Consider the following 18,549-nt stretch of genomic DNA (forward strand, 5'->3'; position numbering starts at 1 on the left):
GCAGATTACCTTAGCCTGTTAGAGGAGGAGGTGGCGAGAGAAGTGCAAGAGAATGTAGAAGTTGCGGACTCAGAGGTCCCACCTGCACTTTTCAGGCAGCAGACCAATGGAATCTTCCCCAGCAGATGTGGCCTGAGGGACAGACATTGTCCTCTGTCTGGAGGCAGCCTCACAGAGGTGGGGCAGGTGGTGCACAGTGGCCAGGCTAGCTATGGATCCCAACAGCCAGGTGAGCGGGCAGGAATACACCGCCTCTCATGAGCGGGTGCCTGCAGCCGGGTGAGCCCAGCGTCCACTCACCCACTCAAAAGCATTGCAAACGAGACAAGAATGATGTGTGTGATTTGGATGACTTCGCAGAGGAACCTGCTCCTCGTGGGGGTGTGCATCCTACCTCCACCCCCCCAGAAGGGCAATGTTACAAGGAAAATGTGGAGTGATAAGGAATCTTTATCTGACTCTCCTAATATGCATTTGAAGATAGCATCAGCACTGGAAAGAAGAGGATGTGGATGCCCAAGGAGTGGGTGGAAGCAGGGGTTTCCCACTATGGTGAGGGCAACTGGGGAAAAATCAGGTCGTCTTACCCCTTTGCTCAATGCTCTTCCGTCCACATAAAGGACAAATGGAGGACCATGAAGAAGTAAAAATTGGTGTGAGTTGTGGAGAAGGGCCTATTGCTTAGAACTAAAAGCAGGAAGGAAGGAGGATTCTATCCAGTTCTATCAAGTTCAGTTCAGGTTATCCCTGGAAGAGGCGTAATGAAGGTTCTCATTAAAATGATTCAGTGAGGGTATTTGTTAACTTAGGTACAGTATATGTTCAAAATATGTCAAAAGTTTAGAATTATCTATCAAGTTCAGATGGGTGGGGGTGGGCACATTTCATGAATATTTATGAGCCTCGACATAGAACCCGTCAGGTGATTGGTTGAGCCTTCTTGAGTGTGTGACGTGAGCCCTTACCGAAACACAAAATGGCGGACAATTTCTCTCACCTCGGACCTGAAACAAGTATTAACCAACAACTTCAATGACAGTTACCATAATATTGACATTTTTTCATATTTGCAGTTTTCTCATAAAACAGCTCAGCTAGCTAGCAAAATGTTAATCGCGACGCTAGCTAGTAAATGTTAGCTAAACTCGGGAGCTTATTGGGACATACGCTTCAGGAGCCAATGGGTTAGATATGATTCTACCATAGGCACTAGTACTGGCTACTAGTTAATTTTCAGATAAATATGTTCAACTCATAGTTAGTTTATTCAGTGACCATTGTTTTTGAGGCAAGAAAGGCATTTTACTGTACTTGTGAACATGACATTAAAACTTTAAACTATAAAGATAGTTACTGACTGAAATGTATCTGGCTAGCTAGCATGCTGGTTCATACTGGCCATGCAGTAGCCAACTAGTTTATCCACTGACCGCTGCATTTAGGAGGATAGCGATATAATTACTGAGCAACACATACCAGACCATTTGTGGAAGGGTAAAAATAACAATTAGTGGGCTCGTTTTTTGAATGATTGGACAGTGGAACTAAAATAGATGGTAGCTTGCTGGAGAGGCTTTAATTTATTTCCCAATTAATTTGGTGATCAAGCTGTAGCTGGGTTTCCAAATGAGTTTGGTCAGTGCTAGCGCTGCGTTCAAGACAACTGAGAAAAACGAGGTCAAATCATGACGTAAGTGATCTTCAGGTCGGAGCTCTAGAAAGATGCTTGCGTTTCAGGCTTGTAATTCCGAGTTGTATGACGGTTCAAAAGGATTTTTCCCAGTCAGAGCAACATTTTCTCAGAGTTCCCAGTTGTCTTGAACGCACTGATGTCGGAAGTCAGAGATATCCGAGTTCCCAGTTGTTTTGAACGCGGTATGACAGCACACACAGCATCTGTGTGACGTCACGCACCCAAAAAGGCTCAACCAATCACCCGACATGTCGAGACTCATGAATATTTATAAAATTGACATTGCTTATGCCTGGCTCTGCTAGCTGAAGGTTGGAGAAGCGGAAATGTTGATTGAATCTGAAAGTGCAGCAAGTGAAGTTTGTGAAAGTGAATGGAAAACAGTGAAATCAAAAAAAATTACGAAACAAGCAAAAGTTGTAGTGGAGTAAAAGCGTCGGTCCAATAATGCATTTCTTCTTGGACTGCTTTCTTTTTCGTTTTTTGTAACGGGTCGTCAAATGACCTATGGGAACTCCTCTTCATGCGATGTGATTGAGATGCTTAATATCAAAGAGGTTTACAGTCACACGCCCTTAATGTACCCATGTGACCTGTCAGTATAAAAGGCGGTGTGGCATGACATACTGCCATTTCTTCACTCTCACGTTTGTGTTTTTCATTACGAGATTGCTATTAATCCCCTTTGGATTACTTTCTTACTGTTACGATTCTTCAATGACTCGAGGAGGTGCTGCGAGAAGTACATTTTATCTAATCTAATCCGCCTCTCTCTAGTTATTGTGCCTGCCCATACGAGCTAACTTTTATTGCTTTTTGTTGGGCATTTATCATCCTTGTGTTAGCTAACTAGATAGCTTCGGGTCTATTCCTTTACCTCAGAAGTTAGCACGTAGCTAGCTAGCTAAATTAGCCATACATAGCTTGTTGTAGCTGTTGTTGGCACTTGTTGACCTGCAGTGTCATGCCAGTCCCCGCTTGACTGCCACACCAGCCCGTAGATCCAGTATTACCAATCCCTCGCTTGGAGTTTTGCTGTGATCACGGAGCTCAGCAGTACTGGAGGCTACCGGTTCTCTCTTGACCAAGTCCACCAACGCTCAGACTGACAGTTCACTCTTGGGTGTTTCGAGCTCGGACCTTGATACATATTTAGACGGGAGTCTCAACCCTGAAGCACTACGGATCGTAGCCAAAGCTAACTATAACATTCTCTCGAAGCATCCAAAGCAGATACCGAGGCAATCGAAGCATACACCGAGACACATCGAGACAAAAAGCTATTTTTTGTTACCTTTTTCTTGGAATACACTTCTCTTGTGTGAAAATCCGTTCTTTGCATAATGGTTCAGTGCTGTACACAGGATGTCATTCCACCCATGTCATGTGTGAAAAACAACACCCAGCCTCGGATGATCACAAACTTTGGGTAACAGGGTAGCAGCACTTGCATATACTCTTAGAAATTCAAACCAAGAACATTGAAATCTTGACTTGCGCACTTTGGGGGCAGAGCTGTGAGGCAGACACATTCTTATCAGATGTGTCTGTCTCACAGATCAATGATCATTCTAAACGCTCCAGGTCTAATGACAGGTCTCACTCCACTCGTGATCCACTGCCCAAAAAATACCATCGCTGATCCTCGCCTGGTAAAAAATGTTGACGCACTGAGGTGCGCAAGGATATTAAGTCACTGGACAGTCGTATGGAAACCATTGAGTCTGCCCTCGAGCACATCCTGGCCAGGCTTCCCCTGCCAGTACCAAGTCCAACCTCTACCTCTGAACGGCGCGTGGTTGTTGAATCAGATGACACTGACGTACTATCCACAAGAGCCTCCCACTCTTATGACACATGAGCACTCTGATGATGATTATGATGCTGTGTACCACAGCTCTAGCATCATCCAGTCCCAGTGATGGTCGACCAGAAAATATCCTTGTCTGAAATCTTTGAGAGGGCAAGCAGAAACCTCATTGTGGAGAATGCTTCTCCTTCCATGGCATCCACATCCAAGTTTGATGAATTCAGTTCTTCAAAGACTGAGTGCGTGAGCTCCAATGCACTAGCAGGGGAGATACTCCTTTGGGCAAAGAGACACCTTTCATCCCTCAGAGCAAAACACCTGCTGGGGTGTAGAATCAGGCAGCAGACTTTCTCTCCAGAGGAGGCCCTCTTCCTTGAGACTGGAGGATACATTCCACAGTAGTGGAGAGGATCTGGGCACGATTCAGAACGCCGATCTGTTCGCATTGCAAGACTCAACCTATTGTCCTATGTGTATCTCCATAAAGGCACCAGCAGGCCCAATCGGGGTTGTGCTGTATGTGTTTCTACCAATTCCCTTGCTCCCTCAGGTCTTGAGGAAGATCAGTCTTGAGAGTGCGCCAGTTCTACTTGTTGCTCCACATTGACCACAGCATCACTGGTTTTCAGACCTTGTACAACTGACAACCTCTCAACCATAGGAAATCCCTATTCGAGCGGACCTCCTCTCACAAGTGAACGGCAAGCTTTGGCACCCCAAACCCAGCATACGGAAGTTGTGAGTGTGGCCCCTGAATGTGACCGCCTTATAGCTTCAGGGTTGCCGTCCTTGGTAATTTGATACAATTCAGGCAGCCAGGGCATCCTCTATGCGAATGCTGTAGTCCTACTGTCTTCACTTGAGCTACAGTATGTGAGCTCTCAGTTAATACTGACTTTCTATTGGCTATTGTTTAAGCCAAATGTGTTGAAGAATTACATGCGCTTTCTACCCATCCTTCATGCCTCTAGCAGAAAATGGATCTAAGGCAGTGCTTCGGCCAAATCCAGAATTCTTACCTAAGGTGCTTTCATCATCACATGCTAACCAGCCCTTAATATTTCATTTCACCCGCCTCCCCACTCGTCACAGGAGAGTCGTGAGTTGCATACACTTTGCCCAGTTAGGGCATTGAGTGCCTATCTTCCTGCAACAAGAACTGTTCATCAGAACAGCATTTTGTGTGTTATGGGGAGAACAGAGTGTAAACATTAAAGGTCTCCAGACCACGTGGTAGCACACTCCACCAGGTGTATGGCCACTTCATGGCCCTTGTTCAGAGGGGCCTCCCTGGACTCTCTGTGTTGCTGCAAGTTGGGCAACACCTATAACTTTCATGAGGTACTACAGACTCAATGTTATGTCCACTCCATCAGTGGGGTCTGTGGTTCTGGACATGGCATGCTCTCTCAACACAGATAAGTGAGCATACTGTGAACCTTGTACATACTTTCTTATCAACCGTGAGATGGATGTTCTATACAGAGGCCTTCCACTCTTGGTGCTGTTGCACCCAATTGAAGCCTCATGTTGTATGTTCTAGCTTTCAGTTTGCTTGTGTATATGGTTGTATACCACAGTTGAAAATCTGTGTTACCATATTCTGTTTTATCCTGTGGTGGATGCAAGGACATCCCAGGCACTGATCTGGACTAAGTTAAATGGTGAGTTAACCCACTTTGTTGTCCGAACAACATCTTTGGTACATACTTTCCCACCCGTTACAAAAATGAAAGAGAACGTTGGGTTACGGATGTAACTTTGGTTCCCTGAGTAGAGTAACGGGTCGCCAAGCGTTCATGTCATTCCATCCCCCCTGTTGGGTTCAAGTGAAGTAATAGATATTGTCACAACACACCACCTTTTTATAGTGACAAGTCACGTGGGTACAGTAAGGGTGTGACATGATTTTAAACATCTTTGATGTGAAGCATCTCAATCACATTGCGTGAATGGGAAGGAGTTCCCATAGGTCGTTTGGTAACCCGTTACTCTACTCAGAGAACCAAGGTTACATCCGTAACCCAACATTTTTTGGACAAGGAGGTTAATTTGGGAGGTCCTTTTTACTATTGAGGACTGTGAAGAGAGCAATGGGAAAGGTGGATTCAATCAAGGTGGCTTTTTAAAAAAAAAAAAAGTAACCTTTATTTAACTAGGCAAGTCAGTTAAGAACAAATTCTTATTTACAATGACGGCCTACCCCGGCCAAACCCGGACGATGCTGGGCCAATTGTGCGCCGTCCTATGGGACTCCCAAGCTCGCCCGGATGTGATACAGCCTGGATTTGAACCAGTGACGCCTCTTGCACTGAGATGCATTGCCTTAAACCACTGCGGGAGCCCAATTGGTTAATTGTGTAAATGAAGAACAGAAGAAGCGTGCACTGGATCTGGCTAAATTCCCTATGTCGGAACTGACCTTCATTGATCTTCAGAGCAGGGCACCTGCTAAAGGAGTTATATCTGGAGTCTCATTAGATATAGATGACGAGTGGGCTTACCTTATTCAGAAAATCCTAGGAGCGGTCAGTGCACATTGCCTGACCCGTATTGTAAAAGGAGAAAAGCCTATCGATATTATTGTTGTTTGAGGAGACTCTTGATATGTGAGGTATGCGGCGAGAGCAATTGTGCCAAAACCACTCAGTGGCCACGTGTCAAATGTTTGTAGACGGGAGAAGTATGCTATTGAAGAATCTATGAAGGGAAAATGTTGCAACTGTGGTGGGGATCGTACTATGGACTTCCTTGAGTGACCTGTTAGGGTGAAAGAGGTCAAGGTGTTGTAGTGGAAAAATTCTTACACAAGGACACTCGAAGTCAATCTTAAACGATTCATTGTTTATTGTCAGCACGTTGGAGAGATTCCAACCAACTCAATGCACCACAGTACAAATGTCAATCGGGAGCTCTGCCTGGGCAGACCCAGCAGTTGTCTTATATACGGCAATACACAGACAAGTTATATTTGCATGATTTAGCATAATTTATTAATCATTACCATTTTGTTCTATTCATGTGACCGACCAATACTGTTTCATAACATGTGACAGACCAACATCTCACGAGGCTTCTCTTCTCTAAGCTGAGACCTTAAAACCAATATATCGTTAGTTCGTTCTCAAAACAATGTCTGTGTGTATAGCCAAATTGCAGCTACTGATAGTTGATTTGTACAGTCAGCCACTTGCATGAACACAGAAACTGGTTTATAGAACAGCACATGAATAGAACACAGAAATTTGTTATAAGAAAAGCACCAACATTCAAATTCCCATTACAGTGTCAAGGATCTGCGTTGTACAGCAGATCTCCTATGTGGTGGCGGTGAAGAGAGTCGAAGGGGCAAGGTGGACGCACCACAACCAGTTGCAAATGTTTTTATGTCAATCAAGAGATCTGGATACACTCATTGTGAAGGTGAATTTTGTAGCATTTATAGCCAGAGTTATTATTTGTACTTCACATCATTGTATCTGCAGCCAAAATGTTTTTGGGGCTCCAAGACTTCACGGCAGATGCACTGCAAGGACTACTGTTGCCAGAAAATGTCCCATCCTCACAGGATCCTTCTGACCTTGAATCGAATTTTGGATTTTAACTGAAAAGCATGTTGATTTAGTTTAGTTAAACTTTTTTTGGGGTGGTTTGTATGAATATTTTTACCCAAAAAAATTCTCCTTTTTGGAGTCTTTGTTATCCACCTGCACAGTAGGTGGCGTAATGCACATCCAATTGTTGCAAACGCCATTATGCCAGAGAAGAAGATGCCTGGCTGGAGTGAGGCGCGCAAGGGACGATACATATTCTAGTCACTTTCGTCGATTTTGCTCGTGTTATGGAAAAACGTAAACTTCATCTAAGAAATGTGTTACCTGAATGCTTTTGTCCTTTACAATGGATTCACCTGCTGCAGTTTTTTTCCGGTGACTTAGCGCGATAGTTTAAAAAAACTAGTTGATTTCCAGGAATATTTATGCAATATAACTGCTGTGACGAAGAAATTAGCTTGTAACGTTAGCTAGCTAACCTTGCTTCTTGTTAGCTGGTAACGGGCAGATAAGGAATTATTTCTGCAATTGTTATTGGCTAGTCCGTACCTAGCCGGTTAAACAATCTAGAACTGGGGACCACAATCCAAAAACTCAAGGAAAGTCGCTTGTCGAAGAGTTGAGTCCTCCGTTCTCGGCAGGGTGTCCCACACTCACACAGTCAGCAGTCAAGCCGGGAGAAAAACACCCCAGCTGCTAGCTACCTGGTAGCTACCACCACAACGGGCCTTGTTGCTGAGGCGACAATGCTTGAAATAATGTCTGAACACCAAGGTACGTTAAGTGTCAGTTCACATAGTAAATTGATCTAGAGTTGTTTTCTAGCTAGCGGACATTGTTGGTTTTGTTCAAGCCTCTCAGTAAAGCAACTGTTGGTTTTTCAATCGCAATGATAGTTGGTTAACGTTAGCTAATACGTCGCTATAGTTAACTAACATTAACTGTCAGCTAGATTGACTTAATCTGTATCAAACAGTCAACGTAAATTAGCTTGCAGAGTTTGATGATAAACTGTGCGTTTTTATGCAGTAACGATAGATAGCGTAGCTAGTTAACGTTTGCTTAACCATGGCATTGATGTGGCTAATGTAAAATAACCGCTGGCAAGCTAACGGTAACTAGCTAGCAAGCATAACGTTCTAACAAAATGGGGCATAAAGACTTTTGCTTTACCAGTCAACTAACATGTCTTCAACAGCTAACTATCAGTGTTTGTTTGTTAGCTTGCTACAGTAACTAGTAAGCTAGTTAGTTATCTAGATGCTGCTAGGTTGCTAGCCAAGTTAAAAATTCGGGGTTGAGCCGGCTCCTCATGCCAGCTGCTAAAGCTGGCTCACAATGCATGCATGGTTGGCATGGTTCAAGTTTGTTCGCTAACGTTATCCAACCTACTGTAGCCAGCTAGTTACGACTCAACATTTTCACCCCAAGCACCATGTAACAGTCTTTAATTTGGCTTTGCATCTCTATTTAAGTTATTGACCCGTTGTAAAAATATAAAGACACCATTGTTGGCGGTAACGTTAGCTAGCTGGCTAACATCGTTACTGGCGAGCAGCGGAGGTAGTCACTCGTTTAAGACAACTAGGTACCATCATTGTTAGCTAGCAAACTAAACAGGCAGTACCCTTGTCTGGTTCAGTTTTTCATTGCATTAGCAAGCTAACTAGTTGTTCCTATATTCTCTCGATACATCTCTAGGCCGAACACAAATAGACACAGGGGAGAGAATGAGGTTATTATAACCTGAAAATTGAATTGTACTTTGAAGTAATGTATACTTTTTTAATCCAAATGACTGTGTGTAAAATGTTAACAGATTATAGCTAGTATGGTAATTGTTTTTTCTTATACAGATTCGTTATTGAAGTGCAAAACGGAGACTCTGGTAAGTAGACTTCCGGTGTGATCAATTTCACCTCACCCTTAACATGACCACTCTATTTGGTGATGCATGTACGAGTTATTAGCTTGATTCATGTATGTGTGGAGCTCATTCATGTTTTGTTTCATCTCTTTAGCCTCCAGAGAGGAGAAAGAGGACCGTCGAAGACTTTAACAAGTTCTGCAACTTTGTCTTGGCATATGCAGGCTATATCCCCAATCCACAAGAGGTAGGTTAACTAGGCACATCAGAACATAAACCCCGTTTCAACTGGCACTTAAAATTAGAGCCAAATTGAAGATGGCTCGAGAGAAACCCGGGCCAGCACAGCCCAGTTTTACAACTGGTGCCAGTTCGATTAGAATTGGGGCTGGTGACTCCATTACTATGCAACCACCAGCTAGCTAGTTGATGATTACACCACGTTTAGCTAGCTCGTCTGAGCTGTTTGCTAGCACATGGACAAGCGGTACTGCGATAGTCATACATGACACGAATTACCACCATAGCTGGATCCTTCATTAATTTTTGCACTACACAATACACCTGTGACAAGTCAGCCTTCGAATACTAGCTGCTAGCTACATAACGCTGGCTAGCAAATCACAGAGTTGAAACACGCTAGCTAGCAAGCTAACGTGAGCTAGCAGGAATTTTAGCTGGCCAGGTCGTATTGAAAGCAAGCTATCAAACCCGTCGTCTGGTTTCCTTGGTTAGCTAGCTAATAGCCAATGTCATGGCAAACAAAGTAGGACTGTAGCTAGCGACGTCGCTAACCGTTTAGCTAGCTAGCTAACGTTAGAAAGCTAAATACATGTCTGAGTCGGTCTGGCACTGGCGTGGTAACGTAAGTTACAGCATGGTGAGGGCGAATTCAATTATTCAACATCTTGCTAGCTAGCAACATTAGCGAAGACAGCTAGCAATATGACATTTCTAATGTCTGGAGGAAGTGAAAACTCAAGTCGAGCTAGCCCACCTAGGCAAGCCCAACCCGGGTTGACTTCTATGTGTAGGCTGGACACATGCCATCTTAAACAATGTTTTTTTTCTTCTGATAACTAGTTTACTGCATCCGCCGTCGAGCCCAGTTTCATAATATTACCATATGTCCCAGCTGCTTGCCGTAGTTTTGAAGTAATCGCGAAAAACAGGCCTTATTTTATTGCCTTTTTCACCCCGCCAGCTCCTATTAGTTCTATTGAGCACCAACTCGCCTTCCGAACGTTCTATTACCAGTGTGTTTTACGTCACAATGCCTGTTTAGCTGTTGTTGACAATGAGACCTGCCCACGTTGTTTGTAGGTAAAATGTAAACAAAAAACTGCCCATGGAATTCTGAGGGTCCTCCCATTGTTTACTATAGGGAAATACGGGTATGTCTGTCTATTTTGTCAAATATCTTGCAATCTGTATATTTCGTTTTTTTTCCGAATTGGATACCATTTTAATCAGGATCAATCTCTTTGTAATTACATAAGGTTGGGCAGCGTACTCTGCTATCATCGAGCTCTAGACCAGAAAAAGTAGATTTCCCCCCCCCCTACTTCTCGTTATGCAGACATAAGCACACTTGGCACCATCAAGGTGCGGATGTTTACACTCTACACAAGTTGTTTTTCAGTTTCGTCCTAAGAACAGATTGTAGTGGTAAAATAAAAAGGGATACATTTGTTGGTGCCATTTAGGCGAAATTGAATTCTAAGCGTCACTCCAGTCAAAATAGCTTCTGCGAACGTTCCAGCTTAGGCAACGTTCTTTTGCCATTTTTCAGCCTTGGGTGAATTTTGACTCTTTCTATTGTCCAGCCTATTAAGTGCCAATGGAAGCTATAGAGTAGCAAGGGAAAACCTGTTTTGGTGATTTTACGGCATATCATCAAAATAAACATCACATTTTTGTACTCATTCAGCAGTTTTTACCTGATTTAAGTACAATACCATTAGAAATTTTAAAGTTCCATTTATATACCTAAAACGTACATTGAAAATTAGGCTGTCTCTGCTTCCTGTTGACAATGCATATTGATAAATAGCCCAATGTCAAACAGTTTGTCCAAATCAATAACCAATATACAGTAACAGTTTGATGTAATGAAAACATAAAATGTACTATCTACACATGTTCAACAATAGTAATCATATCACTTCTTTATATTTAACGAGCACCTTATAAACTGCATACGCACCCAAAACCCTTGACAAATGGCAATAAATCACTCATCGGGTCGGGGGGTGTATGCACTGTTGAAACTACCACTACTCAAAAACCACGTGGAAACTGGAGATGTTTTTTACCTAACTGACCACCCTCAGAACAGTCAACCTCATTTTTGAATGTTGTATTTTCATACCAGGATCACCAAAACTGAAAGAGAGATGCATCACTCTTTTGTCAATCACTTATCGATTATCACGTTGAAATCAATTGCCAGGGGGCTAGGGAAGGTTGCAGATCCAGTTTACCAAAATGGCTCAAAAACCTAATGGAATCACTGGTTAGAGGACAATTTGTAGAAGACTGCTCGCTACATTTAAAGTGTTGCATTTTTATTAAAGTTGGTCACTGACACGGTAAGTGTAACGCAACACTTTATGTTAATCACTTCCATCGATATCAAGCTGAAATCAGTAGAACGGGGCAAATGTTTGGTGTGCAGGGCTGTTTAAACTAACACTATTCAAAGGCCACACGGGAACTTAGATTTACCTAATACATGGTTGGTTAGATTAGAACTTGAAGGCATATACAGTTTAAGTCGGGAGTTTACATACACCTTAGCCAAATACATTTAAAAATCCCTGTTTTAAAACAGTTAAGATAACCATTTTAGTGCCTTGTTGTGAACACGATGCATGGTTTTATTCTGTACAGGCTTCTTTTTTCCGTCAATTATGATAGTATTGTGGAGTAACTACAATGTTGTTGATTGTAGTGACTGGGTGTATTGATACACCATCCAAAGTGTAACTTCACTACGTTTTTTTAAAATTCACTGCTTGACTGAGGGACCTTACAAATAATTGTGGTATACAGAGATGAGGTAGTCATTAAAAAAATCATGTTAAACCACTTGACTTTTTAAGCAAATGTTTACTCCTGAACTGATTTAGGCTTGCAAAAACAAAGGGGTTAAAATACTTATTGACTCAAGGTGTTTCAGCTTTCCATTTTTAATTTATTTGTATAAAAACACATCTAAAATTGGTATAATGTGGTATTGTGTCTAGGCCACAGACAAAAAAAACTCAATTTAATCCATTTTAAATTCAGGCTGTAATACAACAAAATGTTGGAAAAGTCAAGGGGTGTGAATACTTTCTGAGGCACATGTTTTATTCTTTAGTCTAAGATGTTGGGGAGGGGGATGCTAAGCTGACATATGGAATTGTTTTAAGATAATTATACTATGGATCATTTAGCTATTTGATGTTGAATTTTAGTACCTCTTTATGTATATAAAAATATAAAAATTAACTTATTTGATAAAATATCTATTTTTGCCTTTACTACTAAAGCCCATAAAAACTCCCCCAAAAAAATGACCCCCTTTTACTCCCCGATTTCGTGGTATCCAATTGGTAGTTAGTCTTGTCTCATCGCTGCGCCTCCCATACGGACTCAGGAGAGGCGACGGTCGAGAGCCGTGCGTCCTCCGAAACACAACTCAGCCAAGCCTCACTTCTTGACACAACGCCCGCTTATCCCGGAAGCCAGCTGCTCCAATGTGTCAGAGGAAAAAACACCGTACACCTGGCGACTATGTCAGCGTGCATTGCACCCAGACCGCCACAGGAGTCGCTAGAGTGTGATGGGGTAAGAACATCCCTGCCGGCCAAACCCTCCCCTAACCTGGACGACGCTGGGCCAATTGTGCGCTGTCTTATGGGTCTCCCGGTCGCGGCCGGCTGCGACAGTCTGGACCGAACCAGGATCTCTAGTGGCACAGCTAGCACTGCGATGCAGTGCCTTAGACCACTGTGCCACTCGGGAGGTCCAGCCCATAGAAACTCATTGAATAACACATTCTTAAAAGGCAAAAAGGACAGTAAAAAAAGGAAACAAGGTTTTGACGTGTCTGTCCTAAATCTAGGAGATATTAATTTTTTTTTTTTTTAATAAAAAAAAATGGAGAAAAAGAAGTCTTGGCATTTGTAGAGCAAAATGGAGAATCTCCCCTTTCTACAGTGAGGTCCCATTTATTTTGTAGACCAAACGGTTCGGACGCTACCAAACAGAAGTTGGCACATCGACAGTAGACTTCAGACCAGTCTCCTGATGCTTGTGGGGGTTGTAGAGCAAAACGGAGAACACCTTCGTATTCATGAGTCTCCCTTTTCCATAGTTGTCGTAATGGTTTGAACACTACAGACGTTTACACGAGCAGACCGATTTAAAATTATTATTATTATATATTTTTTTTTTTTATTAAATTATATGTGTGTGTTATTTATATATATATATATATATATATATATATATATATATATATATATATATATATATATATATATAAATAACACACACATATAATTTAATTTAAAAAAAAATAAAAAAAATAAAAAATAATTTTAAATCGGGCTGCTCGTGTAAACGTCTGTAGTGTTCAAACCATTACGACAACTATGGAAAAGGGAGACTCATGAATATGTGTATATATATATATATATACTTTTTTTTTTGGTGCATGTCTCATGGTCTGACAAACACCGCTCTGCTACCTTTAACCGCAGATGCGGAAGTGCGACACTGGCTGAAGAGGTGGATTGAGACTCATCCAATGCAAAAAAACGATATCTAGCTTATACTGACTGATTTTGATGGATCATTTTATGTAACACAGATTGATGCACTGGTGTGTCAATCAACTCTAGGGGGTTAAGTAACATTTATAACCCTATGTATCAAGTATTGTTTGTCCTATAATGTTTTCTTTCCTCATTGGTCTTTCTCTACATCTGTGGCTGTGTAGGAAGGTCCGTGGTCGCCAGCGTCCTCCAGCTCCCCACACAGCTCAGGGGCATCGGGGGAAAGTGGAAGTGGCGGCAGCTCTGGGGGGGCCAGCTGGGGAGACGGAGGCAATGACCTGCACACCATCCACACGTTTGTCCACAAGGCTCGTGCCAACAAGGGCAAGAGCATGCGCCACATGCACTCGGACAGCTCCCTGCTGGACAAGATGCGGCTGAAAGACTCTTTGTACGACAGCCAGGCTGCCAGCAAGGCAGAGCGCAAGAAGGACAAAAAGCTCAAAAAGTTGTCAATGGGTTCCGCCATTGGTGGTGCGGCTGACAGCGGGAGCAGTGGCGGTGAGAAGAGGGCCCGCATCAAGCGCAGCAAAAATCCCAAGCAGCCCAAAGCCCCCAAGAAGCTTAAGAGCTCGGCCACCCAAAGCGAAACAGACTCTGAGACCGGCCACGCCCACCCCGGGGAGCGCTCGGTCCAAGAGCACCTGACAGGGCACAGTGTCTCCTCCCCAGGAATGCAGGGGCTGGCCAAGATGCAGGCAGGGATGCAGGGGCTGGCCAAGATGCAGGCGGAGGAGTCCAACCGGGACGCAGAGATAAGTTCGAGCGAAGGTGAGACATGGATAGCCGACGAGGACATCATGGTGGAGTCAGGTAAGCGATTTCATACTGACCACGCTGTGGACAAGAAAGCACAAATATTTTTGCTGTAAATGTGTGTGCCCTGTCATTTCCACAAAAAAAGCCTCATCGCTTCAGTGTATGGCTACTGTTTCCTGGCAATATGCTTTGCTGCTTGGCTCGATATTAGTGCACTGACCTGTTCCCTGAGGTCTAAACCAGAGGCTCCTACCAGGTTTGCTTTCTTGGGCATAAATAAGGGAAAATGTGGTATTTAATTTGAATCTGCTTGGTAAAAATAGGTACTTCATTGCATTTGTATTGAGTCACTGACAAATAATTAATGGGTAATAATTATGTAATTCTGCTGTTTCTATGTAGTTCCTTAGTAAACACCAAGTAATTAGGGGGCCATAAATTGAAACCTCTGTAAACAAACAGTTGAAGAGCTTTTTCTTTTTGAAAACCTTTGCCCCTGTAAGGTACCCACTGAACCCATCCCTGCTTGTCCCACTATGAGATGCCCCATCTTACCTCTCTTCTCCCTCCTTCCCCGCCCAGGTGATGACTCTTGGGACTTGATCACCTGTTACTGCGGCAAGCCATTTGCGGGGCGACCGATGATCGAGTGCAACCAGTGCGGAGTGTGGGTCCATCTGTCATGCGCCAAGATCAAGAAGTCCAACGTCCCTGACATCTTTTACTGCCACAAGTGCAGGGACACGCGGCGGTTGGGGCCAAAGAAAGACCCCTAAAGATAGAGGGGTGAGAGGGACTATATCCCTCTTATATCCCTTTTCAATCTACCCGTTTTTTCTGTGTACTATTACAACCAAGTTCTTTTCTGCAATGCCAACAGCTGATTGTAAACCCTCATCTGGACGGCAACTGTATTGTTAGTATTTTCTAGGTGTTTTTTTGACAATCACCATCCTCACTTATTCATGTAGGTTCTTTGTCACGTTCTGCCTCTGAAAACTGTACTAAAACAGGAATACATTGGAAGGAGATCTCTTTATTATCTGTAACATACAAATAGACACCCTTTTGCTCAGTGGTCTTACTAAATTGAGACTGGCTAACTTCTTCTTTTCATTGAAATGCTAAGGCAACCATACAGAAATCCATTTTCTGGCTTTCATATTAAGGTCATAGCATAAGGTGCATGACAAGGTATAGATAATTATTTATTTAGGACATTTTATGGGCTGTTTTTCTGTCTGTCAACGTTCAAAGAAAAAAGCTAGTATTTTATAATGGTACATCCACTTTTGTCAGACCCTCTGTAACCAGTGTTCAATGCGACTGCCACACCATGGCAGAGGCACAACCCCTTTGATTATCTGGAAAGAAAACAAACATGTTTATTTTTGTCCATAAGTTTTTCTTTTTAGGTCTAGAAAGGGCGTCTCTCGTGTTGATTTTTTTGTTGTTGCTACTTTTTCTCATGTAAGCTTTCAATTTGGCATTTGTTTATTAGTTTCTGTCTATTACACTCAGTACCGCTTACCACAGTGTTAAGCCCCTATAAGATTTCTCTCATCAGAGGTTTTCTGATTCAAACCAATACCATATCAAATTTGAAATGTTCAATCTATTCCATAGAAAAATGCACAAACTTGTGCTACAGCAGTGCACTAAAATTCAAGCCCAAACCAAACACTCCTTTTTTTGTGGTTATTTCATTTGAAAGGTAATTGCTAATAGACTAACTTATTAGTTAAGGGCTGTGCTGTAAAGTTTTCGATCCAGCCCATAACCAGTAAATATTTTTTGCTTTATTCACCCTTTGTTTTTTTTGTTTTTTTAATAATACATGTTTTTGTCAACTGGTGCAGTATAAACTTTGAGGAGTGGGTCAACATCTGCTACATCACAACTTCATTACTTTGAGTTCCCTCCGCATGACAATGGAATACCATGACTACCCTTTGGTTGCGGTTTGACTTGGTGACAAACTTCAAATTCCTCCAATGCTTGTTCTGTGCTTTTTTTTTTTAGTTGTGTTTATTCACATTTGTGTGTTTTGTTTTTCATTAGAGACTTCTGGTTTGGGAGAGTGATATGATTGTTGTAAACTGTCGTGATGGAAAAAGTTGGACCTTGTAGAAGTGGCTTGAACATCTTTTTGCATGAATGGTTGTCAAATATATATTTTGTATTTCATGTTATCATTTTCTTTTGTTTAAAAGTTTTCAGAAAACGCTAGTTGAGATTTGCTTCCGAATCAGAGAACATACAAATCCCTCGCCCTCATAATTCTCATTCGTGAAACAAAGTAGGCTGTTTGTATTGTACAGAAAAGTAGTTGACATCACCAGAGTCGTGGCAGGTCCTTTTTATGTTGGTTGGTTTTACCTTGCTTTTTTTGTTGGTGGGAGAGTCATGTTTAGTCCCCAAAAAGCAAATGCACTCTCTCCACCAGCCTTCCCTTCGATTCTCTGTATATACCCTGTTCTTCGATAACTGTACATATGTGAAAGTGAAAAGAGAGGAAAAAAAGCCAAGCAAATTTTATATTTTCGGCATCTGGTATTGTTTTTCTTTAACTGTAGCTTGAAAAATAAAACCTTTTTTGGGGATCACCTGTGTTCTCTTGTTTTTCCCAATATATGTGACTTAAATATAAGGAATGCATTTTATTGAAGTTAGGCACACAGGATGTTTGTCATTGTACATACACAACCACTAGAGGGTGATCAGTCCCTAACATCTAAGCAGGTTAATACAGCATCTTAAATATTAACACTTGCTTTCAAACATATTTGTGGGAATTCATCTTTACAAAACTAACATTCACAATGAATTCTGATTTGAACTGTAAAGTTAGCATTGGATGAGTGGAGATAATTCAGTAAAATATTCCCAGTAGTCTTCTGGTTCATCCTGCAACACAAACGGATACAAATAAGCCAGTTCACCAGTAAAGGATGGTCAGTCCTCCCTGTTCTGTATTCTCACCTTTCTGCTCTGCTGGTTGGATGAAAGGGTGCTTCCAATAGAATCCAGAGGAATTGTTGCCTTCCTCCTGGAGTGACAGACAAATCAAAGAGAAAGATGTTAAATCATTCAGACTGGACTTGTTTGGTGGCTAAAGTGATGTACATTTCACAGCACTACAATATTGTTACACATCAGTGGCAACTCCTGGTCTCAATGTTACATTATCGCCCACTCCTCGATTGTCTCACCTCTTGTCCTTGGGTTTGCCGTGATGATGGATGGAGATATGTTCCGTGGGGTCAGGGACGTGTTAACGAGGGGCGTTGAAGGTGGCAGTTCTTCCCAATCCCGGGTTGTCTCCCAGTGGGGAAAGGAAGGTGAGGTCAGAGAGCTCAGACAGGTGTGGGAAGAACTCTTGGTCTAGACAATTCACATCCTGAGGAGACAGAGGGAGAAGATGTTCAATCACACCGCATGCAGTAACGATAGTTCATATAATACTATTGATGCACACTGAGTGTACAAGACAGGAACAATCCACTTCAATCAGTGTAAATGAAGGGGAGGAGATGGGTTAACGAAAGATTTTTAAGCATTGACACAACAGACATGGATTGTGTATATGTGCCATTCAGAGGGTGATTGGGTAAAGTTTAAGTGGCTTTGAACGGGGTATGGTAATACGTGCTAGGCACACCGGGTTCAGTGTGTCAACAGTTTCCTGTGTGTATCAAGAATGGTCCACCACCCAAAGGACATCCAGCCAACTTGACACAACTGTGGGAAGCATTGGAGTCGACATGGTTCAGCATCCCTGTGGAACGCTTTCAACACATTGTGATATTTAACCATTGATCAACTTCTTATAGAGGATGAGTATCATTCTATTGTTGACTTGATGAGTTGCTGAATAAGTAACACAATCAAAATATAGTGAAATAGCTCAAATTCTGATATCATCCAAAAACATACTTGTGAAAAACACACAGTCAACGAAAGGAGGGCTACCAAAGGTGTACTTGTTGTTAAAAGTGAATTTGTGGAATTTCTTTCCTTCTTAATGCGTTTGAGCCAAT

At 42.3% G+C, this 18,549-nt stretch overlaps 1 protein-coding gene across 1 annotated transcript; it reads left to right on the forward strand.

Moving 5' to 3' along the window:
* The first annotated feature begins 7,253 nt into the window (after positions 1-7,253).
* LOC115194186 (PHD finger protein 23B) lies at positions 7,254-17,115 on the forward strand. Its single transcript, XM_029753645.1, has 5 exons — positions 7,254-7,831; positions 8,914-8,945; positions 9,079-9,171; positions 13,915-14,563; positions 15,092-17,115. Exons 1-5 carry the CDS (start codon positions 7,804-7,806, stop codon positions 15,283-15,285), a joined length of 996 nt encoding a protein of 331 aa, XP_029609505.1. The 5' UTR covers positions 7,254-7,803; the 3' UTR covers positions 15,286-17,115.
* Positions 17,116-18,549: the final 1,434 nt, after the last annotated feature.

Source organism: Salmo trutta, chromosome 5 (genome assembly GCF_901001165.1).
Source record: "Salmo trutta chromosome 5, fSalTru1.1, whole genome shotgun sequence".
NCBI lineage: Eukaryota > Metazoa > Chordata > Actinopteri > Salmoniformes > Salmonidae > Salmo > Salmo trutta.